The sequence below is a fragment of the Bos indicus x Bos taurus genome, chromosome 16, assembly GCF_003369695.1.
Source record: "Bos indicus x Bos taurus breed Angus x Brahman F1 hybrid chromosome 16, Bos_hybrid_MaternalHap_v2.0, whole genome shotgun sequence".
Classification (NCBI taxonomy): Eukaryota; Metazoa; Chordata; class Mammalia; order Artiodactyla; family Bovidae; genus Bos; species Bos indicus x Bos taurus.
The window spans coordinates 47877105-47903982 of record NC_040091.1 but is presented as its reverse complement, the minus strand read 5'-3'; the positions used below and the strand labels follow the sequence as shown (position 1 = coordinate 47903982).

General features: G+C 49.7%; 1 protein-coding gene across 1 annotated transcript in view; it reads left to right on the top strand.

Annotated features, from left to right (window-relative positions):
• AJAP1 (adherens junctions associated protein 1) overlaps positions 1-26258 on the top strand; it is a 130840-nt gene extending 104582 nt beyond the window's left edge. The window contains exons 3-6 of the mRNA XM_027565092.1: positions 13266-13353; positions 15531-15773; positions 17516-17647; positions 25124-26258. Of these exons, the coding sequence (XP_027420893.1) occupies positions 13266-13353; positions 15531-15773; positions 17516-17588 (404 nt within the window). The 3' untranslated portion in view covers positions 17589-17647; positions 25124-26258. The remainder of the gene's footprint in view (positions 1-13265; positions 13354-15530; positions 15774-17515; positions 17648-25123) is intronic.
• The last annotated feature ends 620 nt before the right edge of the window (positions 26259-26878 follow it).

Below are 26878 nucleotides of genomic sequence, written 5' to 3'. Positions count from 1 at the left end.
CTCAATCTTTCTCAGCACTAGGGGCCTTTCCAGTGAGCTGGCTCTTCACATCAGATGGCCATTGGAGCGTCAGCTTTAGCACCACCCCTTCCAATGAATTATTCAGGGTTGATTTCCTTTAGGATTGATTGGTTTGATCTCCTTTGCAATCTAAAGGTCTCTCAAGAGTCTTCTCCAACATAACAGTTCAAAAACATCAGTTCTTCATCACTCAGTCTTCTATATGGTCCAACTCTCAAATCCATATGTGACTGCTGGAAAAACCATAACTTTGACTATACCTACCTTTGTCAGCAAAATGATGTCTCTGCTTTTTAATATGCTATCTAGGTTTGTCATAGCTTTTCTTCCAAGGAGCAAGCATCTTTTAATTTCTTGGCTGCAGTCACTGTCTGCAGTGATTTGGGAGCCCAAGAAAATAAAATCTGTCACTATTTCCACATTTTCCCTATTTGCCATGAAGTGATGGGACCGGATGCCATGATCTTAGTTTTTTGAATGTTGAGTTTTAAGCAGGCTTTTCACTCCTCTTTCACCCTGATCAAGAGGTTTTTTAGTTTCTCTTCTCTTTCTGCCATTAAAGTGGAATCATCTACATATCTGAGGTTATTGATATTTCGCCCAGCAATCTTTATTCCAGCTTTTGCTTCATCCAGCCTGGCATTTCCCTTGATGTACTCTGCATAGAAGTTAAATAAGCAGGGTGACAATGTACAGCCTTGATGTACACTTTTCCCAATTTTGAACCAGTCCGTTTCTCCATGTCTTGTTTTATCTGTTGCTTCTTGACCTGCATACAGATTTCTCAGGAGGCAAGTAAGATGATATGGTATTCCCATCTCTTTAAGAATTCCCACAGTTTGTATCTCCCTAGGGACTGGCTTTTCTGTGGGAAATGATCCTGCCCGTGAATGAGTGAATCTGACCCCTGTGTCTGGCTGTCCAGGGCCCCAGGCTGGGGGCATATTCCCTGGACCAGCAATGACAACATTCTGGTCACTGCTGCTCACTGAATCGAAATTTGGTCGAGTGGCCAGGTGGATAGGCCCTGGCTTCCGTGGGCAACCCATGTGCATATCCGTTGAATCCAGTTCAAAACCCTCTGAAAGTAGAGACCCTATGGCTCAACCCTCCAACCCGTGTGGTCATGCAGCAGGAGAGACACGTGAGAAAAGGGTGTACAGGGTCACCCCTTGCTTTCCCCAGCTGTTCACTGCTTCCCACCCCAGTCATGCCACATGCACCGTGGTGCCCACTCTGGGATTTCAGCTGTCCCCTGGGGGCACATAGAAAGTATTTTAGGATTTCAGCCACACTGCTCAACTCCACCATTGTAGCATAAAGGCAGCCCTAGACAATATTTAAATGAATGGACATGGCCTTGTGCCAATAAAAGTTTATTTACGATGTCAGGCAGTGGGCCAGATGTGTCCCAGTTTTCTGACCTCTGCCCTAAGGCTTTGTTGTGCTAGTGTGGTATCAGGGACCCCAGGAGCAGGGGCACAGGATCTCAGCCCCTCAGCAGGCCAGCTGAGTCCCTCTCTGGAAGGAATTCGTTTCCAGGGTGGAAGGAAGACCAGCCTCACTGTTGCCAGGAAAGACAGCTGCCCTTAAGGAGACAGCAACTAAAGACTGCCTGTGTACTGTGTGCTGTGCTTAGTCTCTTAGTTGTGTCCAACTCTTTGCAAACCCACAGGACTGTAGCCCACCAGGCTCTTCTGTCCATGGGGATTCTCCAGGCAAGAATACTGGTGTGGGTTGCCGTGTCCTCCTCCAGGGGATCTTCCAACCCAGGGATCGAACCCTGGTCACCCGCATTACAGGCAAATTCTTTACTGTCTGAGCCAGCAGAGAAGTGTAAAGACTGCCTACATCCCCTGAATAAACCTTCCTCCTGTGATCACTTACTCAGTTATGTCCAACTCTGTTGCAACTCCATGGACTGTAGCCCACCAGGCTCCTCTGTTCATGGGATTCTCCAGACAAGAATACCGGAGTGGGTTGCCATGCCCTCCTCCAGGGGATCTTTCTGACCCAGGGATCGAACCTGCGTCTCCTGCAGTTCCTGCTTTGCAGGTGGCTTCTTTACTGCTGAGCCACTGGGGAAACACCATTTCCTCCTGCCTCTTTTTGTAAATGAGGAAACTGTGGCAAAACCAGGGTATCTGTGTCCTGCGGCACAGGCTGGGGCATAAAGTAACAGAAAGGTGTTCTCAATAGCCTGGAGGTTAGGAACCAGTGTCTGAAGGGCCCTGCTCCTTCCACAGCTCTGGGAGGATGCTGCTCATCTGCTCCAGCTCCTGGTGGTTGCAGCTCCTTGGCCACATCCCTCCTTCCCTTGCCCCTGTCTTCACATGTGTTTCTCCCTTGTTCTGTGTCCTCTTCTCTTGTGTGTCTTGTAAGGACACCAGCCACTGCGTTGAGGGCCCGCCCTGAATCTAGGGTAACGTCATCTCCAGATCCTTATGTAATTCATTAAATCTGTAAAGACCCGATTTCCAAATAAGGTCATATTCTGAGGTTCTGGGGGACATGAGTTCTAGGGGGACACTATTCAACCCAATACAGAGAGACCACATCACCGGTCCCCTGTTGGCTGTCATGGGACTGGTGAAGTGTGTGGTTAAGATGTGGGCTTGGGAACCTCCCCAGTGGTCCAGTGGTTAAGACCTTGCACTCTCGATGTGTGTGTGGGGTGGGGGGGGGGCATGGGTTCAAGTCCTTGTCAGGAAACTTAAGATCCAAAGTGTCATGTGGCATGAAAAGTAAACAAAATAAATAAAAATAGATCTTTAAAAATAAATAAAGTAGAAAACATTAAAAAAAAAAATGATCACAGCTTTGGGCACATGGTCCCCTCCCTTTGTGATGACCCTGTCAGGGGACTGACTGAAAGGCATGGAGCAGGGGAGGCAAAAAAGAGATTGAGACCATGGCTTTGAAGTCATCTGTGAAATGGATCATAGGGTGAGGGCTCTGGATTTCTTGAGCCTACTGACACCTCCCTCCCCAGTTTGCCTGAGTGTCACAAAGGTCAGAAGGTGCGGTCGATTCCTGGGGTCTCCATGACAGAGACCCACAGATTTGGGGGAGGGGGAGGCTCACACAGCAGATTCTATCCTCTCAGTACTCTGCAGGCCAGAAGTCGAGGCCAGTGTCTGCGTGGCTCTGCTGCCTCTGAAGGCGCCACAGAAGCATCCATCACCAGCTCTCCCAGAACCACGGTAGCATCCATTATGGGCTCCCTTCCAGGCTCCCTCCTGGCTCCGAGCAGATCCCTGGCTCTTGGTAGCATCACTGCAGTCTGCCCCCTGTGTGTGTGTCCACATGCCCCCTGTTTCTAAGGACACTAGTCACAGGGGAGTAGGGGCCACCTGACTCCAGTGTGAAGAAATCACTAACTAACTGCATCTCCAAGGACCCTGTTTGCAAACAAGGCCATATTCTAGGGAGGTGGGGGAGTCAGGACTTCAACATCTGCACTTGAGGGAGACAAGCCAACCCCATAACCTGGAGCAAACCCTGCTGCCCGTGAGTGGGGTCTTCTGAAGCTCGCTGTGCCCCACACCCAACTCTTGCATGGATCCCAGGTCAGGATGGGTCAGGATGGGCAGAGCTGGCCCTCGGACTGAGAAGGGACTGAACTGAGACCTGGCTGAGAAGACAGTGCTGAGAAGAGTGAAAGTGGCCAGATGTGTTCTCTGGGGTCTGGATCTGACATCCGTGTGACCGTGTTAGGGTCCAGGCTCCCTCTGTTTCCCCATCTGAGGCACTGGGTTCTCTATCAAGTCCAAAAGTGAAGGAAGTTCTCAAGTGAGAAACTTGCTCCCAGATATGGACAGTGTGGATGGAATAGCTTTAGTTGAACCCAGTGTCAGGGGATATCATTCAAGGTCAAGTCCCTTTTGAAGACTCTGGACTGCAGAGTGGGTGTCATCCCAGGACTATGAATCCACAGCCACTGACCATCCCGTGTAGAGAGAGGACTGCCATTCTCCAGCGGGCTGTACAGGGCACCAGCTAACAGTGCAGGCCGAGAACAAGCCTGCTTGGGTCTGAGTCCTGTGTTTGCTGAGTCTCTGCTATATGTGCAAAAAGAGTTAAGCTTGCTGAAAGGAAAGCTCTTGGTCCCACCTCCTGGGAGGTCACCCCTGAGCTCCAGGAGTGTGCTGCCTGATATGAAGGTCTTTGTTTACCTGGGGTCTTGAACTGGGCATATAACCTATGCTAACAAGGTGATTTAGGCTGGGACTGTAGGTTACTATGTCAGCTTGACCTCTGCATGGGCTGGAGACCACATCCAGCCACATGGGAGGTCAGCTTTGTAGACATGACCAAGCCCCAACCAGGACTGGGCACTCAGGCTTGGAGGAGCTTCAGTGGCTGAGCATACCCTGTGCATGGTGTCACCGTGGTCACTGGGAGGCATCATGCTGTCCACACCTCCATTGGCAGAATGGTTGGAGCCCACTGGTCTCTCCCACACTCTTCCTATTGCTGATTTTAACCTGTAGCATTGAGCTGTCATAAACTGTAACTGGAGTTTAATAGCTTTGCTCAATGCTGTGGGTCCTTATAGGGAGTTATTGAATCTGAGAGTGGCCTTGGGGACCTCCAAGGCTGCTCTGTGCTATGTCCCCATGGAAAGGGGAGCATCTTTGTGCCCACTTCTGCGGGGGAGGGGGTGCTGAGCTGCACAGGAACTCATTCACTGAGAAGCACGGGTGGTAGCACCACCAGCATGATCACCGGGTGGATTGGCTCTGCAGCCCCCACATCAGTCCTGTACCCTCGATGCCAGTCCTATCTCTGCTCTGCATGGGGACAAGACTAGGGGATGAAGAGACTTGATGGGGAAGGACCACATTTCTCATGTTGCAGCCCCAGAGGGTGTCATCTTGGGACATTTGTTACCCACTAGCTGTGTGATGCCTCAGTGATGATGTTCCCAGGAGTCGGTTCAGATAGTCTGCTGGGGGTTTGAGAGGTGGACGCCTGTGTCTTGTTCACCCATTTCTCCTTGCAGACAGCCTCAGCACAGTTGACATTTGGGTCCAGGTCTTTCTTTCTCATGAGGCTATCCTGTGCATTATTGGATGTCTGCTGGCTTCTGGGTTTGTTGTTATTGTTGTTTTTATTGGAGGATAATTGTTATTACAATGTTGTGTTGCCTTCTTCTGTACAATGAAGTGAATCAGCTATATGTATACATATATCTTCTCCCTCCTGAGCCTCCACCCCACCCCCCACACCCCACCTCTCTAGGTCATCAAAGAGCACTGAGCTGAGCTTCCTGTGCTGCACAGCAACTTCCTACTAGCTACCTATTTTACACATGTTAGTGTATATATGGGCTCCTCCAAGGGCTCAGTGGTAAAGAATCTACCACATTGCAGGAGCTGCAGGAGCTGCAGGAGACGCCGATTTGATCCCTGAATCAGGAAGATCCCCTGGAGGAAGAAATGGCAGCTTACTCCAATATTCTTGCCTGGGAAATCCCGTGGACAGAGGAGCCTGGCGGGCTACAGTCCATAGGGTTGCAAAGAGTCGGACATGATTGAAGCAACTGAGTATGCATGCACAGTGTATATACATCAGTGCTACTCTCCCAATTTGTCCCACCCCTTCCCCCTGTGGTGTCCATATGTCCATTCTCTACATCTGCATCTCTTCCTGCATCTTTGGTGTCTACCCTCTAGATGTTAGTGGGACCACACATGTCCTCTGCGTCTCCTGATCCAGCCTGATGTTCCCGGCCCAGGACCACTGCTGCAGTCAGGCTCTGAGGTCCTTTGGGGTGATTCCTCGAGGTGTCGGCACGGCCGTTTCCTGGGTGAGACTCTGTGCTCTCCGCTGACATCCTGCCCCAGGCTGGAGGGACTTTGGATGGGTGGACACGTCATCTCAACAGTCTTGTCTCTAAATCTCTCTTATCACTCACTCCTTCCGGGTCAGTTAGGAAATGACGTGCCTTTGTGTCTCCACAACAAAGCAGGTAGCTTTTTCTGTGAACACCCCAGTTTTAGAAAGTGCACTTACTCTCAACAGCCTGCTCCCCTCCAGGTGGCCAATTGCCTCAGAAAAAGCCTCAACCTCCTTGTGGTTACAGTTCCTCAAGAAAGTGAGGCTGGCCTCTCACCTGTCATCCCGTGGATGCTGTAATTTCTGTGGTATTGCCGGAAACCATTTGTCAAAGATGTCCTGTGTGTTCAGTGCTTTGTGGTGTTTGTGGAAAAGGAATGGTCTCTTTGTGGTGGAATTGGGTACCACAGTCACCTGTCCAACCCCTGGAGGCAGACATCCTTGGATCCATTTGTCACTGAGTCTTTGTTCCCATAATGTGGGTGCATGAGAGCCCTGCTTTGGAAATGAGCTAGTGTAAACCCAGAAATGCTGTCCTTTTCCTCAATTACGGGGCCCTTGTTCCTGCTTCAGATACCCACAGGTGAGCCCCACTGCCCCTTCATGTCTGGAAGGGAGGTCCTGGAAGGGCTGGTTCCTGCCATGGACAGTTGATTCAGCTGCATTTAATAAGAAACTCACCCAGACCCAGAGATGGATTACCAATTTCCCCATCAATCTTCAGGATCTGATCTTATTACAAACCACCACAAATATATCCATAAAAGCCCTATTGATTGATGCAGCGCTTGGTAATCCATCTGTCGCCATCCATTATTCCGGGTATAATTTTTCATTATCCGGATGGCAGCTGATTCCTAGCACATTAGTATACAGTGGCAATTACCAGGAGCAGAAAGAGCCCCTAAATTAGCAGGAACAATCACACCTGTCAGGAAGAGGAAGCAAGATTCCCCACACAGCTTGCTGTGCGTACTGGGACCATGTCTGAATGGCAGAGTTTGAAGATAGATTCAAGATTGACCTTGGAAGGTGGAGAGGAGAAAGTAAGTTGTCTTTTCCCCCCTTTCTTGAGGGTATAGAGTGTATGTTCTCTTAAGGTGACATCCTTGTCAACCCAATCACAGCCCACCCAACAGCTGGCCTTGCTCAGGGTCAGTAAGGTTTATGGCATAGATGTTGCTGCTTTTGCATTATGTAATGAGTACCAGAGACCTGACCAGAGGGAACATCATTGAAGATGGGAGTGTTGAGAGAAATTATTCAGAGAGGAGAAAAGTTGGGTGAATGCTTCCCTAAGAACAGTCCCATTTGTGGCAGTGAAAACCCTGTCCACAGACCCAGGGGTCAGATCTCTCCCAATGCAAGGATTCTATGCTCTGAACATTCTTTTATTTTTAAAAATTAATTTTTATTGGCTCTTGCTGTAGTCTCTAAGTCATGTCTGACTCTTTGGATCCCCATGGTCTGCAGCTCTCTGGGCTCTTTTGTCCATGTGATTTCCCAGGCAAGAATATTGGAGTGGGTTGCCATTTCCACCTCTAGGGGATCTTCACCACCCAGGGATCAAACCTTCATCTCCTGCATTTCAGGCAGATTCTTTTACTGCTGAGCCACTAGGGAAGCACCCCGCCCCCAAGCTTTTTTTTTTTATTGGAGTATAGTTGATTTAGAGTGTTGTATTAGTTTTTGTTGTACAGCCAAGTGAATCAGTTATGTTGTTTGTTTTTAGTTGCTCAGTCATGTCTCTTTGTGACCCCATGGACTGTAGCCCTCCAGGTTCTCCTGTCCATGGAATTTCCCAGGCAAGAATACTGGAGTGGGTAGCCATTTCCTTCTCCAAGGATCTTCCCGACCCAGGGATCGAACCTACATCTCCTGCTTGGCAGGTGGATTCTTTACCACTGAACCACTTGGGAATGAGTTACTGATATACATATATCCACCCCTTTCTAGATTCTTTTCCCATATAGGCCATTACAGAGCACTGAGCAGAGTTCTCTGTTCTATATAACATAGGTCCTTATTATCATTCACACAATGAAGCTTCTTATCAACCCTAAAGGAAAAATTGAGATAGACACATGCCTGAAATATTCTTGAGGGATATTGATTCAACTGGTAAGATTCTCCTTGATCTTCAGTCTCCAAAAATCGAGAATCCTGTTTAACTGAGTGTCACAGAGTGATCTGTTCTCAAGCCAGCTTTGCATGAACGTATCCAGTAGGGTGAAGCTGTCCACTGCTGGTAGTTTTTGCCCCACTTGCTAAGACAGACGCTTGACTGTCTTTAAAATCACCTTGACACAGTGAAGGTCTCAGAAGACTCCAGATCTTTGATGATAGAGCAGGCAGGTTATATAATACCAGAAGTTTGCAGTTTGAGTCCCAGCTTTAAGCAACCATTCAAAACCGATTGTATATTTCTTAACTGATAAGCCACATCACCTTCAGCTATTCACCTAAATCAGTTGTATGTTTTTGTAAATAAAGTTTTATTGGCACACAGCCATGCCCACTGGTTGCATATCATCCACAGCTGGGTTGAGAAGTTGCAACAGAGATCATGCTACCTGCCAAACCTAAAGTATTTATCATCTGGCTCCTCATGTCAAACTTTGCCTATCCAGGATCTGTGCAGACTTAAGTGACTTACATGGATGAGGAAACAACTCATGCCATTTGGGGAACCTGAATGATAAGACAGATGCTTGAAACACTACCCAGCTTCTCATGAGAAGTTCTATCATCCTTTTAGGAGTGACCTCTCAAAGAGAAGAAAAGATGAGACATCCTTACTGGGTTTACATCTTCTAATCTGCTTCCTACAAATATTCTCACTACGTATCAAAAGGCCTGGTCCTTGTCAACCATCCCGACTGTAGGGTCGTCTTGTAGTCATCAGTCCCTTATGCCTGAACCTAGTGACCCATCACAACCCACCGGCCAGGCATGGAAGCACAAGGCTGTTTGCTTTGCAAATGAAATATATGAGGAGCAGTAAGGAGTTTGCCTCTAATTACTTTTATTCCCAAGAATGTGGTTACAGATTTGTTCATTTGGAGCTTGACGTTTGATTTTTCCAGAGTAGCAAACTGCCTACACCCGGGCTCTGCAGGATCGGCAGTGGATTAAATTGATCATGGGTGTGAAGACAGGCATAGACAAGTCTTTCCAAAGAGCATGGCTGTGATATTATTGTTGTACTTCCACCCAGATGATCCTGGCTGGTTATTAACCCACATATCATATTTTCCAAATTTTAACTTGGCAAGTCCTGTGGAGAAATTTCACACAGAAGGCAGGAAAGGGTCCTCTAGAACAAGGCAAACTTTAGAATTATGTCATTAACTTTCTCCCAGTTCCCCTGGCTTTTTGTTCTCTACTCTTCAGTTATCAATGTCATAATATGTCCCACAGTGCTGTTGCAAAGTTCTGTGCCAGGCAATTTGTGCATGGTTGGGAGTGGGGTGGATATAAAGTTGATGAAGATTGGGGTTTTTCTTCAGTGGCTCAAAGACTCATGAGATCCTTAGGCAAAGGGCTGGGCTTCTGGTCTTCCTGTCATCAGTGAGGGTATTCCGTGAGCCAGCTGTTTCCCCCTCTCATCATCAGTTTCTTCCATTCACCAGATGAAGAGAATGAATGCTTTTTTCCCCATCCTTAGTCACAGAGGGAGTGGGAGGGAATTAAACATCTAAGATGCAGCTGGTCATTGAGCTCTTCCCTTCCAAGGACTTTGGTCACTGCAGATGTTCAACCCAACAGAAGAATTCCCTTGGTATATGGGGTCCAAGTCCAGTGGTGGCCTGGGCCTCTTTGGCTCTGCAGACACTGGGGCATGGGCCACAAAGTGTTCTGCTCTTGTAAGGGAGCTCTCAGTGCCTTTAGCTGGGCTTGGCCTGAAGTTGAACCAATCCCTACTACTTTTGGCTCACTCCCATTCAGTGTGCTCTTTTATACTCCATAGATGTTGAATGCTCCTACCCAAGAAGATGGCAGGTTTAGCTCAAGAAACAATGTTCAGTTATTGCTGTGGACTTGGGAGTATGACCTGCCAAGATGGCTGAGAGGCTCTTGAGATGGTTCCAGAGCACCCCTTAAGAGATCTATCCATGGAAGAGATGATGAGGCTTTTAAACACCAGCATCCATAATTTAGCAGATTATTCTCCCCAGGAATATAGAGGGTAGTGGTGCCAGCCTCTGTCTTGGAAGATGCAAGGACCCCAGATCAAAGCCCAAACAGAAATAAATAAAGTTTGAGATCAAATCCTATAATACTACAATCTTAGTATGGGTTTAGGAGCCATCAGGTTCTATGTGATCCAAGGAATTTAAGCAAACTTGTCCAGATGATTTTCACTTCCATTTTTATTATGACAGTATGCACCTTTGAGTGTTGTTGCAAGAATAAGTGAGATAATATACACCTGACAATTTCTAATACTTGAGGATGCCTGTGATCACCGTCATTGTGATCAACATCATTATAATCACCATCACCGTCATTATCACCATCAGTATCACCATATCATCACTACCACCATCATCACCAGCATCATATCACCATCATCACCACTATACCATCATCATCAATTACATCATCACCATCATTATCACCATCATCATTTCCACCATCAAATCACCATCAGCAATAGCAGGAACATCATCATTACCACTATCACCATCACATCACCATCATCACGACTTGCATCATCACCACCATCACCATCACTGCAATCATCATTACCAGCATCATATTACCATCATCACCACTATACTGTCATCATCACCACCACCATCACCATTTCTGTCATCAAATCACCATCACCAACAGCAACACCACAATGACCATCACCATTATCATCACCACCATTACCATTTCCATCAATGTCACTGTCAGCAACAGCACAATCACCATCATCATCATCACTATCATCAACATCAGTACCATCATAGTAACCATCGACATCAGTACCGTCATAGTCACCATCATCAACATCAGTACCGTCAGTCACCATCACCATCTTCAACATCAGTACCATCATAGTCACCATCACCATCTTCAACATCAGTATCATCATAGTCACCATCGCCATCATCAACATCAGTACCATCATGGTCACCATCACCATCTTCAACATCAGTACTGTCATAGTCACCATCACCATCATCAACATCAGTACCATCATTGTCACCATCAACATCAGTACCGTCATAGTCACCATCGTCAACATCAATACCGTCATAGTCACCATCATCAACATCAGTACCGTCAGTCATCATCGCCATCATCAGCCTCCTTCTCACAAGAAGCACAGACGCAGGATGAGCTCATACTCTTCATGACAGCATCCTCGTCTCTTGACTGAATCAGAAGGATTGTGTAGATGGAGGGTGAGGGAAGACTGGACAGCCATCTTCCCTGATCAGCCATTAAAATAGACATTCATGTCAACCTCCCTCTTCCAACAAAGTCTGAGTTGGGTCTCAGGGAAGAAGCTGGTGAACATATAGAGATTACTGAGACTGGTGGTGAGATTAAGAGTGGTCCCTTACTGGCATATGTAGCTTTCAACCCCATTGTCAGGCTGATCTGGCAGACCCAGAGGAAGGCAAACTGGCTCAGAGCTTTACAGTACATGTCACGTGTTGGGCACAGGTGTATGGGAAGCCACTGGTCAGAACCAGCAGTGAACGCTGCCACTTTTAAAAATGGGCACCACAGCAGCTGTTCCTGAGGGCAGGAACCATGACTGAGTAAGTCAAAACTGGCCCTGCTTGGCATGCAGTAGGTACTCAATAGGTGATTCTTGAATCAGTGGCTAAAAGAAAGAGGAAGGGAGGCCCATGACATCTTCGGTTTTCCAAGTGTTGCTTATTCTGTGGGCTCAGGAAGGGAATTCCTAGGGACAAACAGAAATAGCCCGAAAGAGAGGCAGCCAGGAAGAGCTTGTTTTCTGGTCATGCCAGCTTTGAATCATTTATTAGCAATTCCCCCCACGAAGATCATATTCAGTGGAGAGGTAACATCTGTTTGTGAGACTATGTCCTTCAGAGGCCGCCAAAAAAAAGTGTTACATCTGTGAGATGCTCCATGCTGGACCACACACATGCTGTGTCCTCACCCCAGGATTGGCAGGGTCCTCAGGTGTGATGGGTGGGCCTCTGCATCTGAACATCAGAAGAGGAGAGAGACAGATACTCAAGTGGCAGAGATGAAAGAATGGCAGAGTCAGCACTCCCAGGGGCAGGGTGCTGCCACCTGCAGGGGTCTCTGCAGAGCCCCTTATGGCTGTTAGCCCCCAGCTCCTCAGGTGTGGTTCTTGCTGATGGGAAAAGAGCAGGACCAGAGTCCTGGACCTTCCAGGTGGACCTCACTGACCAGAGGATTCAACCCTAGTGTCCCCGGAAGGATGTAAAGATGAGTTATATGGGAAGGGATCAGAGGTGTTGCCAGCCTGTCTTTTTTCCCTCCCCCTGCATCTATGTTTGATGGAAGGTGATGCAGGGGATGGGGGTGGATGGACAGAGGGACAGTACAGACAGAATTCTTGTCCTCTGCCATCCTGGCCCTCGTGTGGCGTTCAGACCACTCTCATTTGTGGCTGTGGCTACCCTGCTCCTGGAGTGGCCAGTCCTTCTTTCCCTGTCTGCTGTTTCCCCTGCCTCCTCCCACCATGGTGTATAACACACACAAGAGGAGACAGGACCTGGAGACCAGACTGCAGATCCTTCTCTGGGACTTCAGGAAGCATCACCTGCTTGGTCTGGATCTCTTATTTCCTGGAAGCTCATCTGGCAGTGAACTTCTTGGAGAGGAATCTGGGAAGATGAAGATGCTTTCCAGTGACCCAAGTGCCTGAATCTACAACAGTGTCACCTGCCTCTTCCTTCCCTTCCCAATAAATCCTGGGCTGTCCCGGCTTCTCCTGGGTCCAGGCAAACCCTGCTCCCACCAGCAGGCCAGCTTCCCTGGTGCCCAGACACAAGGAACAGAACTTACCCAAGTTGGGAGGAGAAAAAGGAGGGGTGACAGAGCTTACCCGTGCCAGGTGAAGGGGTCAGCAGGTGCAACAATGGCCACAGCTGCCCAAGGGCTGAGTCATTTCTCAGGGCCTGAGAGAGGACAGGCTGGGGCCTCCCTTCCCTGGCTCCAGGTGAAAACAGTCCTGGTACCCACTGCATCTGGCAGCACCTGCATGTGGGCAGGAAACTGACCTGACCTGGTCCCACGAGGCCCCATCAACATGGAACCCCCTGCAGGGCTTCTCAACACATGATGGGACCTTGTGTTCAGGGCTGAGTGGATGGGACAGGTCCCTACTCCCTGTCTCTTCCTGGGCCCCTTCATCTCATGCCTCTGGTTTCACGGCTCCCCTCCTCCTTCTCTGTTTCCAGGTTTGGCCGTCCATCAGATCATCACCATCACCGTCTCCCTCATCATGGTCATAGCTGCTCTGATTACAACTCTTGTCTTAAAAAACTGGTAAGGACCCTTGGCCCTTCTGGCTGGGTAATGGGGGTCAGTGGGGGTCCCTGGGGAAGCACACACAGAGAGTTTCTTGCTTCTCAACACCATCTCAGATCACAGCCCAGGGAATCATTTCTCTGGAATGGAGAGTGCCACACAGCTCCTGCCCTGCTCAACCCACTCGCCTTTGCCCGGACAGCTCGGCCACCCAGTGGGAGGGGTTGTTCCCTGACAGTGCCCTCCCAGTGGGTTTCCCTGCTTGGCTTAATTCCTTAGGCAGCAGGTAGCCTGTTCCCAAAGCCTATCTCTCGGATCCTAGCGCCCCTCTGAATGTCCCCTTCACAGCTCGGTTTGGTTTTCCTTATTTCATACCAGCAGCCTGGCTGGGGTCCCTGCCCGCCCCTTGCCGTCCCCCACCTTCCTCTCGCAGTCACTCTGTGTCTGCTGAACTAGGTTACTTCTTTGCTCCAGGCAGCCCGTCTTCACCTATTTCCTCCTGGAAATTGGCCTACTTTGAGCTTGGCCTTGCTGGGTGTACACACCTGCTACACCCCTGGGAGAATCAGGGGGCTGCCAGCTGACCCCACTGCCCGCACGCCTCCTGGGCCCCTGTCCACCTGTAGTCTCTCCTCCAGCTAGTGAGGCACCTCTTAACATCAAAGCCAAAGCACCTTGGATGCAAATCATCCCCCTGCCAGCCTTGGTAGAAAGTCACAGATTGGTGGGAGGGAAGTGCCCTGAGCCTCTGGGTAACAGAGACTTGAGGAAATGAGAGAGAAAGCCGGCCTTTAGGATTACAGAGGACAACGTGTGGAGAGGTACCACCCTGGAACAGCCCAGGGAGGTCTTAGAGCTCCTGATGGCCAGCAAACCCTGGACCTGGGGTGTTTTCTGGGGGAGATAGTGAAGATAATCGTCAGCTCTCAGCAGCATGTCTTGGGCAGGGCTGGCTGGTTGGAGAAGGGGCTCCAGGTCCCTGGACTGCATGGATGCTCGGCAGGTCCGATCCCACTGGCTGTCTTGATGGTGAAATCCCATCCCCACCAAGGAGGTGGCAGACTGTGATGCTGTAATAGGCAACAAGCTTCCTCTTGGTTTTCCCACACTTTGGGGTTTTCAGCAGACCTTCAAAGAGTCTTTTGGGGAAGACAGTCCAGCAGGGTGAATAAGTGGTTCCATGACGTTGGTGAGCGGGGTTGGGGGGCGTCCCTTGGCTTTCACATCCATCTTCTCACCTTCATTTATGGGCAGTCTTCCTTGCCAGCTATCGAGATTCTCTCATTGGGAAGAGGCAGGGAATTAACACAATTTATATGGGGACAGGCTCATGAACCCCTGCCCCTTGCAGCCCACTCACTCTGCAAAGGCTCTGAGCTGTGAAGCGGGTAGAAAAGGAGAACTGATGAGCTAATGAGAACCACGACCCCTCAAATCTCCTCCTCCCTGCCCTCCTTCATGGGCATGACACTTCTTTCCATCCTTGTGAACTTGCCCTAGAGGTGACTCCTGGAGCCGGGAAGTGTCCCTGTGCACCTTCTCTATCAAATTCCTTGGTCAACAGGGGTGGGACCCATGTGTGCAGTCCACATAGTGTCTGAAAGCCTCTGTGGTCCAAAAGGACAGGGAACGAAGGTAGGTACCCACGAGCACGAACACAGTCTTCTTCATAGATCCAAACGGTCTGCTTTCATTTCCAGCTTGTGAGCCTGGGCAGAGGAGAGGCTGAGGATGAGAGTTCCCAGTCTTATCTATCCCCAAAGATAATTACGTGGTCCACTCCACGTGAACTACGGCCGCCCCAACCTGTGGACAGAACCTTCCCCATGATCATCATTTCCATACCATCTAGGTGTTCCTGGGGAAACTGAGTCAGTACTACCACCCGGCTGACATTTCTTGGCCAAACCAGACCTCCGCTCCCCGATAACACAACTCCACCCCTCACTTCTTAATCCTTCCTGCAATAACGGCCGCATCTAACATTCAAATTTTATTTTATTTTTAAAAAAAGAGCCCATTGCTTGTGGTTGATCTTTCTGAAGAGGTTGGGAATTACTATTAAATGATGTCTAATTAATGCCTGGAGGTGAAGATTCCTTAGCATCAGTGCGGCGGGAGATGCTGGTGGGTCTCTGCACCTGCAAGTCCCCCACCCCGACTCCGACCCCCACCCCGACCTTTCTCTCCCCCAGCTGCGCACAGAGTGGGAACCCACGAAGGAACAGCCACCAGCGGAAGACGAACCATCAGGAGGAGAGTTGCCAGAACCTGACAGACTTCACGCCTGCCCGGGTGCCCAGCAGTCTGGACATCTTCACGGCCTACAACGAGACCCTCCAGTGTTCCCACGAGTGTGTCCGGGCATCCGTGCCCGTCTACACTGACGAGACGCTGCACCCGGCCGGGGAGTACAAGTCCACATTTAATGGGAACCGGTAAGTGCAGGCGCGAGCCAGAGTTGGCCGCTGCCCCCTTCTGGGGATGCCGGGTCTGTGGATTGGTGTCAGGCAGCTTTCTCATCTCTTCATGTGGTCGGGGCACATGCAGGCAGCTCATTTGCTGAGATGAGACAAGACGCACAGTACTAAGGTGCCAGGGTTCACATCTGGACCCCTGCACTTGGCCAGTGGATGGACCTGCCTTGCTTGGTCCTGGATCCCACATTCTGGAAGCTGAGCAGACAGCTCAGAGCCCAGAACCAGCCTCTTAGTCTCAATCAAGCCTCCAAAATATCAGCAAATCGTGATGGGTCCCTCCCTCCCCAGTCAATATCTGTGAATCCCCATCACTAAAATGTCAGCAGCAGATCTGGCAGAAATATCAAACACCAAGCAGACTCCTGGTTATTAAATGCTCTTTTTAATGAGTCATATGTAATCCCTCAAAGAAGACATGTCTCTAAAACCATCCCTGGGAATGTTTAAGAAACCCTTGAGTCAGCTTCTGAAGGTTTATCCGGAATTAGATTAAAATATCAATAAGCTATTTTTTTTTCCTAAGTGAGTACACATTCATGCATCATTTTGTAAATTAAAAGAGAAACAATTCTCCAACGACTTAAAGATCTTAGGAAGAAATGAGCAGGACAGCAGGCTGACTTGAGGGGCATGGGGTCAGTGACAGGAGTGGTGACCGGGGACACTGCCCAAGGTGCCCTACCGGGCTCCTCCCAGAATCCAGGTCGAGGAGACTCAGGGGAGCCTTCAACTGTTGTGTCTGTGGCTCATGTTGGCCTTGTCCTGTCCTGGAGAGCGAGGAGGTGTTCCTTAGACACCTCCCTGCTGCTCCTCTCCTGGTATCTCCATGTCGGACTCTATTGTATGTTCTGTCTGAGATACTCCCTCCCCAGGGGAGAAGAGTGGAGAGCAGAAACCCCAGGACCCTCCCTCTGAACGACTTTGCTTTTACTCGACCACATTGGGGAGCCCGTGGGTTGCATCCCAGCCTTCCAGAAGGCCGAGTTCACAAAGAATTGGAGAAAAAGCTTTAAAATCATTTCATTGAATGCCTGTGTGCCTGTTTGGATATAAATCTTGGCCACTCAGAACCTCAGGCTTGGGGGGAGAAGGAAAAGGGAGTAGGTGGGTCCTGGTGTTTCACTGTGTCTCCCTCTCTGCCCCCATGTCCTGGGAGAGCCCTGTCCATGTGTAGGGTGGGCACAGCTAGCTGGTGTGGATGCCCTGGAGAGAACAGCTTCTTGTGTTGGGGCCAAAGGTGATGCTCTGTTGGTTCTCACTGGCTCTGGGAAACATTGGCTTAGTCTCGAAGGGGACAAAATAACTTGGGGCAAAGGGCATTTTAGGCATCAGGCCCTGCCCTCTCCATAATGTGCAGTAAAGTGGGTGGAATCTCTGATCTCAGAGGCAGAGACCCTGAGCTTTGCACTTGTATTGCAAATGAAAATCTGAAATCCAGACATAGCATCTCTGTGCATCTTCACCAGATTCGTCCTATGCACAGAACCCTTGGACTGCGTGTCCTCTTAGGCCTCCCAAAGTGAAAGGGAGGACTGGCCAACACAGGGAGAGGTGGCCAGTGGGTCCAGGCCAGGTGAAGCATCACCTTATGGGAGTTCTTTTTGCCTGGAGAAGCCAGTTTTCTGCAACAGGTCCCATCCAGCCTGCCTGTCAGGTTTTACATATGAGCCCTCGCAAGCCCATTTTTCTGCTTGCTGCAGGCCCTCTTCTTCTGATCGGCATCTTATTCCTGTGGCCTTTGTGTCTGAGAAATGGTTTGAAATCTCCTGCTGACTGGCCGAAGTCTTTTTTACCTCCTGGGGGCAGGGCAGACGCCATGTGTCTGTTTTATGGTATGTACCTCTCTTATTGGACCTTGCTTGATTTTCCCCACCCCCCCATCTTTCCTCTGGAATACTGGGAGCCTGTCTGGACATGGCAGGTGGGCCTCAGCAAGGGCATCATTGCCCTGAATGCAAACCAGAGGGCTGGGTGTGTGGTCTCTCTGCTGCACTCGTTAGAAATGCCCCCACATCCCAGTGGGAGGGAACGACAGACTCAGGAACCCCTGCTCTGCAATCTTGTCCAGTTCTGCACATGCTGCTCCATCTCCCAGGAAGCCCTGTAGGGCAGGGGACCCCGTTCTGGAAACAAGCTATAGGTACACCCCTCACTTCCCCAAACAAAAGGAGATCAGAGCCCCAGCCCAGTGGGCAGACACCATGCCGCCACCCCGTCTCTACGTGGGGGTGGGGAGAGAGAACACTGAGTGGAATTAAAATACAATTTTGAAATATAAAAATTAAGAGATAAGAAAGAAAATGATAAAGAGAGAAAGTGAAGAGTTGAGACGTCTACTAATTTGAAGCCAGGGACCGGTACCAAAACAGGGATGAATTTGCCACGCTCTGCTGGATAGGAACATTTGGTTTGCTTTCAATGATATTGACTTTAATGCTGACATTAAATTGCTTTCTTCTGTGCTGAACCTCCTGAACACACAGGCTGCTGTGGGGGGAAAAGGATCTTGTCACCCCCCCAGTGACTGCACATTCTGGATGAACAGTCAATTGAGGTGACTGGGTTTTTTTTTGTTTTTTTTTTCATTTTTCTTGTTTGATGCTAGGGTTTTCAAAGGATGACATCTTGCTCATCCACAGAGAACATCTTTTTTCCTCCAGATCTTCTCTCTAAGCATGACGTCACATCCCTTCCAGAAGCAGGGAATCCAGTTTTTAGGGTTATCTATATTTGAAAAAAAATTTTTTTTCTTTACTTTTTCTCACCTTCTGATGTGGGGACTGAGTGGGAAATATTGTCAGAATTGGAGAAGGTCCTGGGGCTTCTTGGGGTGTACCCCATCTTCTTCGGGAGCACACAGGACCCTCAGAGGCCTCTGCTTACAGCACTTCTGAGGGGCCAGGGGCCCCAGCTGCTTGGAGAAGCAGGTATCAATCAAATGGTTCATAATTCCAGCCCTAGCGAACTGTATATTTATTCCACATCAAATGTCCATCCCTCACTTTTGTCCTGAAGCCAGAACAACCTGATTAGCACTATGTTTAGCCGATGGGTGAAGGAATATAATGAGGTTAAAATGGAAATTGACCCCCTACTCACACAGAGGCCTTTGCTGAGATGTATAGGTCAGGCAGGTGAGATGAGGGCTGTGCCCGACATTCAAGAGCCACATGCCCTGGACACAGCTTCTCTGTCAGATGCTTGCACCTTTGTCTGCCCGGATGTGACTCATCTCATTAAGGCTTCGGACAAGCTCCCTTTGGCGTTTCAACCCAGCAAGCGATGGGGAAGCTCCCAGTTAGCAGTGGAACTCCCGCCTGCCTGGCAAGGCCTCTGCAGGGCGGCCAGGTGAGCGCCTGCATCTCCTTTGGGATTTCACAAATGCATAAATGCTTAAGGCATTGACCTGGGAGACCCTAGCCCTGCACATCAAAGACATCTGCTCTCTTCCTCCAAGAGCTGTGGACCTGCAGGCCTGAGGTGGACACGCCTTCCATTCCAAGTAGCCCCCATCTGGAGAGGGTGGGGGAGACACTGCCCTAATGGCACATTCACATGGCAGCTCATTGGCACACTTTGGACATATAGAGACCCATTCAGTCTTCTCAGCAATCCCACTTACAGATGGGAAACTGAGGTCAGATGGGGAGGTCATGTGACTTGCCTGAGGCCAGTCATGTTGTAAGTGGTGGGGCCACGTGATCCTAGGCCACCTGATTCTCGGGCCACACTCTGCCCACCAGTCAGACTTCCTCAACTGCTATTCCCAGTGGAATGCCTCTGTGCCCCTTTCCATCCCTGATGGCACCCTAAGTGAGAAGGGAGTCAGGTAGTGGGAGAGGAAGGAGGGGTTTCCAGCTGATTTGGCATCCCTGCAGGGGACACACAGCCTGACTCTGCAGAGCAGGGGGGCATTGCAGTTCAGAGACCAGCCCCGGATCCTCCAAAAGTCTGGGCCAAGGATTGAACCAAGGAGCTGCAGACCTGACTTTAAAAGAAAACCAGGTTGGGAGGAAAAAGTGCTTTTTATCCACACCTCTGGTCCAGAAGACATTCCCGTCCCCTTTGCCCAGTTCTCTCTAGTAGCCCAGGACGTAGAAGGACCCCACGAGCTAAAAGGTGGGTTCTGCCAGTGTGCCACCCAAGACGGGCCCCAGGGACCATGTTCTCCACCAGTTGTCCAGACCCCACTTCCCAACTCTGCGTGAGGATCAATTTCAAGACCATCCCCATCTACAGGAAGACACCTCTGTGTCTGGAGAGCTCGACCCTCCCACCATGGATCTCAGGTGGGCATTCTGGGGAGGAGAGAAGAGGCAACAGGACTCAGCGGAGCCTGGCCACGCTAAGCCACAGCACCTATGGACTCGGGGCAGTGGCTCCCTCCAGCCGACTCCTCCCGGAGACGCAGACCAGGAGGTCCACGTGAGCAGCCTTGTTAGTCCTTGATAAACGCTTACACATCCCTTCGCTGTGGGTCACACGGGCTGTTTATCACTCACTGGGAGGAAAACATTCGCCTTCGAAGTGTCCCTGATGTCTACAGTTAATGCCTGGATGTGAGGATGGAGCGGTGGAGAGCCAGGAAGACGGCTCAGATTTATTGGGATTCTTATTGTCCCTTAAATAAATAGCAATTAATACTGGAACATTTAATTAAGGTTTAAGAGCCAGCAGAGATATTTATCTCTTGCATAACTGTTAGGCCTCTCCAAATGCATTTTTAATGATGCTACCACAGTTTGTTACAGCACCGTCTTGTGTGCTCACGCTAACCCACACGCACGTCTGGGACCCAAGCCCCGCCCACCCCATTTCCCTGCGGGCAGCTTGATGGTGATTCTAGGGCTCGTGGACACAGGTGACCCAACCTGGGCAGAAATTTGTCCCGTTTCCCTAGATTCAGCCTCTGTGAGAGATTCCAGCAGACTCTTTACCTGGACCTTCCTCAGTGGAGCCTGATGGAACGCTGGGCAAGACAAAACGAGGCGGCCTTTCCTGCTCCGAGGAAAGAGACCTTGAACACAGGCCTGTCATTGGCTCTTGGGCTGATTTCCTGTCATTTTTCATGCAGCAAGTAAACTTCAGAAAAACCTCATCAGTGTTCAGATCTTCCCGTTTGCCGAGGCCACTTCATTCCAGCCTGAGAACTCATAAAAGCTCTTGCATCTGAAGCAAGTGAGAAATAAATCATGTGTTATTATTATTTTCAAAAAAAAAAAAAAACACACTGAAGAGATAACTAATAAAAAAAACAAGAAGTGCACCTGAGCCTTCCTGCTTTGTTCTGAAAAATGCATTAACAGAATATCCAGCTTCTGTAATTCAAAGAAATGTTTTCTTCAAAGCAACATCCAGACCCTTCTGGAAGCCGTTTTTCTCCCCAAGCTGAGAACCAGCACCAAGGAAACCGGTGTGCAAGAAGCTTTTTCGGGATGTGGAGAAACTAACTAGAGGCTCACTCTCCAGGAGGCCTTGCTGCCAACTGCCTGTTCTCTTTGTTCCTCAGAAGCTGATACAGATCTTGAAACCCAGGACCCTCGTGTGGTTTGCAGCTCTGGGGGCCACAGAGCCAGAGCATCCCCTTCCAGGCAGCAGAGGGCACTGGTTTCTCCCAAGTCAGGATTCATCCTGGATCCCTGATCGCTCAGATCTCTCTCCAGCCACAGCTTTTCCTTCTGGCTCAGAGTCTCCCCTGCCTGCCCTCACCAGCTATACGACCTCGCCAGTGTCCTTCTCCAGGCAGGATGCACTTCCTCTCTGCCCCTCCCTGGGTGAATGCCAGGCTGAGAGGCTCTTTCTCTGAGCCTTTGGATCAGAAAAAACCCAGCGCTTCCCCTCAAGTGGAGTGCAAGCAGCAGTGTTTCAGCAGGAACTGGGGCAGGCCTGGAAGGTGGCCTGGCATCCGAGCCCTCTCCTTCTTGCAGGGGACCATCACCTCTGCAGGAAGCCAGCACTGCTGTTCCAACAGCTACTCAAGGTGCAGAGTTGGAGCCATCGCTCCTTCTCTATACCACCTCTTTTTCATTCTGAAAAAGTGAAAGTGAAAGTGTTAGTCATTTGTGTCTGACTCTTTCCTACCCCATGGACTTTAGCCTGCCAGGTTCCTCTGTTCCTAGGATTTTCAGGCAAGAATACTGGAGGGGGTCACCATTCCCTTCTCCAGGGGATCTTCCCTACCCAGGGATTGAGCCTGGGTCTCCTGCATTGCAGGCAGATTCTTTAATGACTCAGCCACCAGGAAAATGCCTGAGATGCTGATAGAAGCAGATATTGTTAAGTTTGGAAGATACTTGGCCCCCTCAGTGGCCCAAGAGCCCCTCCAGCCATCCTCCCAGGCAGGCAGTATATGACGGTCATTCCAGACAGATAAGGGGCTGAGGACAATGCTTCTTTCACACAGATGCCTCTGCTCTGAATTTCATTCAGTGTTGATCTCCCTCCAGAGGGCCAGGCTCAGAGCTGGTACCCAGGCAAACTTTGGCGGACCTGGCAGGCACCCATGAGACCTGGGTGACATGTGATGTACACACACTCAGGTACAAAGCAGTGCCTGAGGAGTCACAGAAACAGATGCTCTAACAGAGATTAAACAGAACATGCTTAGGAAAGGAAGGGGTATCCATGAAGGTCTCCCCAGGGAGGTAACAGTCAGCAGAAACTTGGGGTTTTTCAGGTCAGAGATTTGCTATTGAAGCCAGGCAACCGCCCGGAAAGGAGAGAGGGAGAGATGGGGCAAGAGGGGCCGGGCCCTTGTCCTCGAGGATCCGAGGAGCCACTGTCAGAAGCACTGAAGACTTTTAAGCCTTTTAGCAGATAATGTCTGTTTGAAAAACCCTCAGGAGACGGCTGGCCCCAGGGAAGAAGCAGTAGCAGTGCCTCCCTCATCTGTTTGGTTAAGGTTGCCAAGAAGGATTGGAGAGCAGCCCCAGGCTGCAGTTCTCCCTTCTTAGGAAAGGAGGCCCTGTGACTCCAGGTCCCACCCTGGATGCATCTGAGAGTGGGCAGGGGCCTGGTGGTCAACCTGCTGGGGCAGTGGGCAGCAACTCAATCCAGAGACTGCCCCAGATCTGGGCAGACGGTCACTAGGTCACTAGGTCTGGCTTTTACTGTCCCCATATTTTTTCATAGGTGACAGGATGAGATGGTTAGATAGCATCACCAACCCAATGGTCAGTGGACATGAGTTTGAGCAAACTCTGGGAGATAGTGAAGGACAGGGAAGACTGGCATGCTGCAGTCCATGGGGTTGCAGAGAGTCAGGCACAACTTAGTGACTAAACAATAGCAACAATATTTTTTCAATATGTATATATATTTTAAGATTTTTTGATATGGACCATTGTTTAAAAGTCTTTTGTTGAATTTGTTACCATATTGCTTCTGTTTTATGTTTTGCTTTCTTGGCTATGAGGCATGTATGATCTTAGTTCCCTGATCAGGGATCAAACCCACAGCCCCTACACTGGAAGGCAAAATCTTAACCGTTGGACCACCAGGGAAGTCCCCCAATATATTTCTTAAGTTCTTAAAATTGTAGTAAAATATATATAACATAAAACTGACCATTTTACTTTTAACTGTTTTTAATGGAACAGTTCTGTGGCATTAAGTACATTCACAGTTGTGCAGCCGCCACCACTGTCCACCTTCACAACTCTTGTTGTTTTTCCTGAACTGGTATTATGCCCCCCTTAGACACTAACTCCCCCCACCCGCCCCTGGCACCCAGCTTTCTACTCTCTGTCCCCAGGAACTTGACAACTCTGAGGACTTCTTATAAGTGGCATCATCACAGATTTGTCTCCACATTTTTTAACTTTCTAAAGATTAAAAAGAAGGTAGACATACAGGAGGGATATTCTGCTTTAATGATTTCACTTTTTAAACCACACTCCCTCTCTCCCTGCAAATCCTAGAGAGCCTAGGCATTGGCAGGCGGGGGGCTGGCGGGGGTGGTGGATAGTTGGAGTGACCTTGCCGAGGGTGGTCCAGCACACAGTTGACCAGATGTCCATTTCATCACACTCCTGCTCACAGCCAGGCAGGCCATCCCACAGGAGATGAGTGGACGCCTCATTTGGGCCTCCTGGGATTGCCCAAACAGGTGTCATTTGTTTGGGCAAGGCGACGCCCTGCCTTTCTTATCCAAACCACGAGGGGTCCTGGAGAGGGAACAGGCACTGCCACCTCACCTCATGGAGTAGACTTTCATGTGCTGAGGCCCTCGGAGAAGACAACGTGTGCAGTGCTGACCAGATGCTTTCCTGAGGGCTGAAGGTGTGTCCCTGCACCCGGATGCCCTTCAGCCCTCCGTCCTGTGTAGGTTCACCTGGGGGGATTATTGATGCAGGAGAAAGAACCTTACCCCAGAGTCCATTTGGAAGAAGGGTGCCATGGTATCCTCTTTGTACCATTTGAGGGTCCGATTTCCTGTCATTGTGGGAGTGCAGATGAGGACTCTGAGTGACAGCAGAGAGACACACCACCCCACCCTTGTAACAGAACAGCAGCTTTGAGCCAACCCCACTCCCGGAACCTGGGGCTGAGCTATGGGGCATTCTGACTTACCTGGCCATCCCCAGGACGGCTGTAGCTCTGTCTCCCTAGGGGATGCTGACCTCAGGGTTTGTCACTGAGGCAGGATGACTTTGGGGTCCCAATTTTCTGAGGCAGCACCCCCCAAACTGGGCAAAAGCCATCTGCTTCTTTGTAGCCATCTGACCTGGCCGGCACGCAGGGCAGTTCAGGTTCTTCCTCTGTCCAGTGAGATCACTTCTTAGGGAGACCCAAGGGGTAGTTATTCTGATGCAGTCCATCAGCCTCCCCAAGTCCCAGCCCCGTCCAGCTGAGCAAGATTGAAATGGATTCCATTGCTTCCTGCAGCCCAGGACTGTAGCTGGCAGCTCCCCCTGCCCTTGGCATCGGGAGCTGGAAGGGGAGCAAGCAGGACGCTGGATGCATTCAGTCACCTGAGGGCCTGGAGTGCCATGCCTGCTCATGAGTTAGTGTCGGGGTAGTCCCAGCCACCTCTTGGGAAGCCCAGGCCCCTCCCTCAAAGGCAGGAGGACCACTCTGTTAATTACTGTAATTAACACGAGGGCACCTCAGGATTCCTAGCATTTGTAGCAGTCCTTGGTGACCAGGTCCAGCGAGATAGCTTTGGTGCCCCCAGGATGACACTTGTGTGTCATTTAGCCAGGCAGCTGTGCACCCAGGTCTTGGTGACAGAGGCTCAGAGGGGCCTCATAGACACCTACTACTTTTGGCCCGCTGCCATTTAATCTTCTTGTTTTCTTTCCACACAGGATTCCGTTGGTGAACCTGTAAAAAAAAAAAAATTAAAAATTACAAAAAACACACAAAACCTAAAACTAAACTATCTAAGGGGAGGGTCCCCACCCCTACCACTTCTGTTTGCCGGTGGGGAACTCTCAGAGCAGGACGCTATAGGCCAAATATATTTTTATAAAAATGCTGACGCCTATGGGGGACTGCCTTCTCCCAGAGCTCCTTTGGGAAACAGAAAGAAGACCCAACAGAAGGAACCGGAGACAGAAAAAGGGCAGGAGGACGCACCAGAAGCTGGAGTTTGTACTTCGATTCTGAACCTGTGCCAATAATACCATTATGTGCCATGTACTGACCTGAGGACTTGGTGACAAAGCCGAAGCCAAGCGAACCATGAGGAGTAAACTTACAGAAAACAGGAGTGGGTATCTCTTCTGTAGAGTCGCTATTTCTGGTTAATATACATATATAAATATATAAAGACACACAGATACACACACACACACACACACCCCTTTTTTGTACCGTAGCAATTTTTGAAGACCTTCAATGTTCCTTTTTAAAAAAAAAATGTGTTCTCGGTTACAAAATCTGATTTCTTTAACACGCTTAGTATGAACAGGATGAACTGGTGTTTTCTACTTGCAGGATCACACACAGGCACACGCGCGCATATACACACGTCCGCACATATATATGCATACACTGGAAATGCAGTTCCACGCGTGAGCATATTCTTCTGGTGACCTGGTGTCCCGTCGCTGTCCAGTCTGGGGCGGCCACGATGAGCAGACAAGACCCTCGAATGGCATGTCCTGCATTTGCTGGGTATTTGGTGAGTGGCACCGGGTGTGTGGTTTCTTATGTTGGGCCGGAATGAAGATTGCCATGGTTTTATCTACATACATACATACATATATATATATAATCTCTATACATATAAATACAACCTTTTTTCATTGAGTTGTTTGGAAAAGCTACCTAATAGCCATGTGCACACGTGTGTGGCCGGCCACTTACAAACGGGCCTGAGCGTCAGATTTTGGGGGGGGGTGGCTGGTGGATTCTTGGCCATCTTTGTGTTATACAAACATAGACCGAATTAAAGGAATTTTCCAGTTCCCAAAATTAAAGGAATATATCCTCGTAGTATGTGTGCGCGTATGTCAGAGCATTACTCAGAAATCCGTGAGCGCCCCGTTCATCTGGGCAGGAGCACTGGGTCCTGGACCAGCATGTGGTGTCTCTTTCCCGCACAGTGGCACTCAAAGGTCACCCGCTCTTTCTTGAGCCTGAGAGTGACTTCGAACCTTGGTGGAGATGGTGGCAAAGATGCTGTCTCTTGTCGGCTCCTGTTGGCCAGCTTGTGAGCTTTGGCCTCTCTGAACCCCGACCACACACTTCAGTGAAGGTCCCCCTCTTTACGGCCCCCACTTTATGAAGGCACCCTGTTGCCCCTCCTACTGTCAGTGGGAGTGCTGTAAAAGATGGGGATCCATCTGGGCCTCAGAGGGCATGTCCTCCTCCAGGGACCCCAGATTCTATGCACAGGGCCTGTCTCCTGTGAGTGATGTCACCAGTATAGCATGAAATGCGACAGGTTAAGTCGAAGGGTTAAAGGTCATCAGGCAGGAAGCTCACCCCTCCTACTCACTCACTGACCAGGCAGGTGACCCAATCCTTTCAGCAGGCTCCCTCCACAACACCTTGAAATGTACTTGGAAACTTGGCTTTGGTACCTTTTAATATATGGGAGAGTCAGACAATGCCAG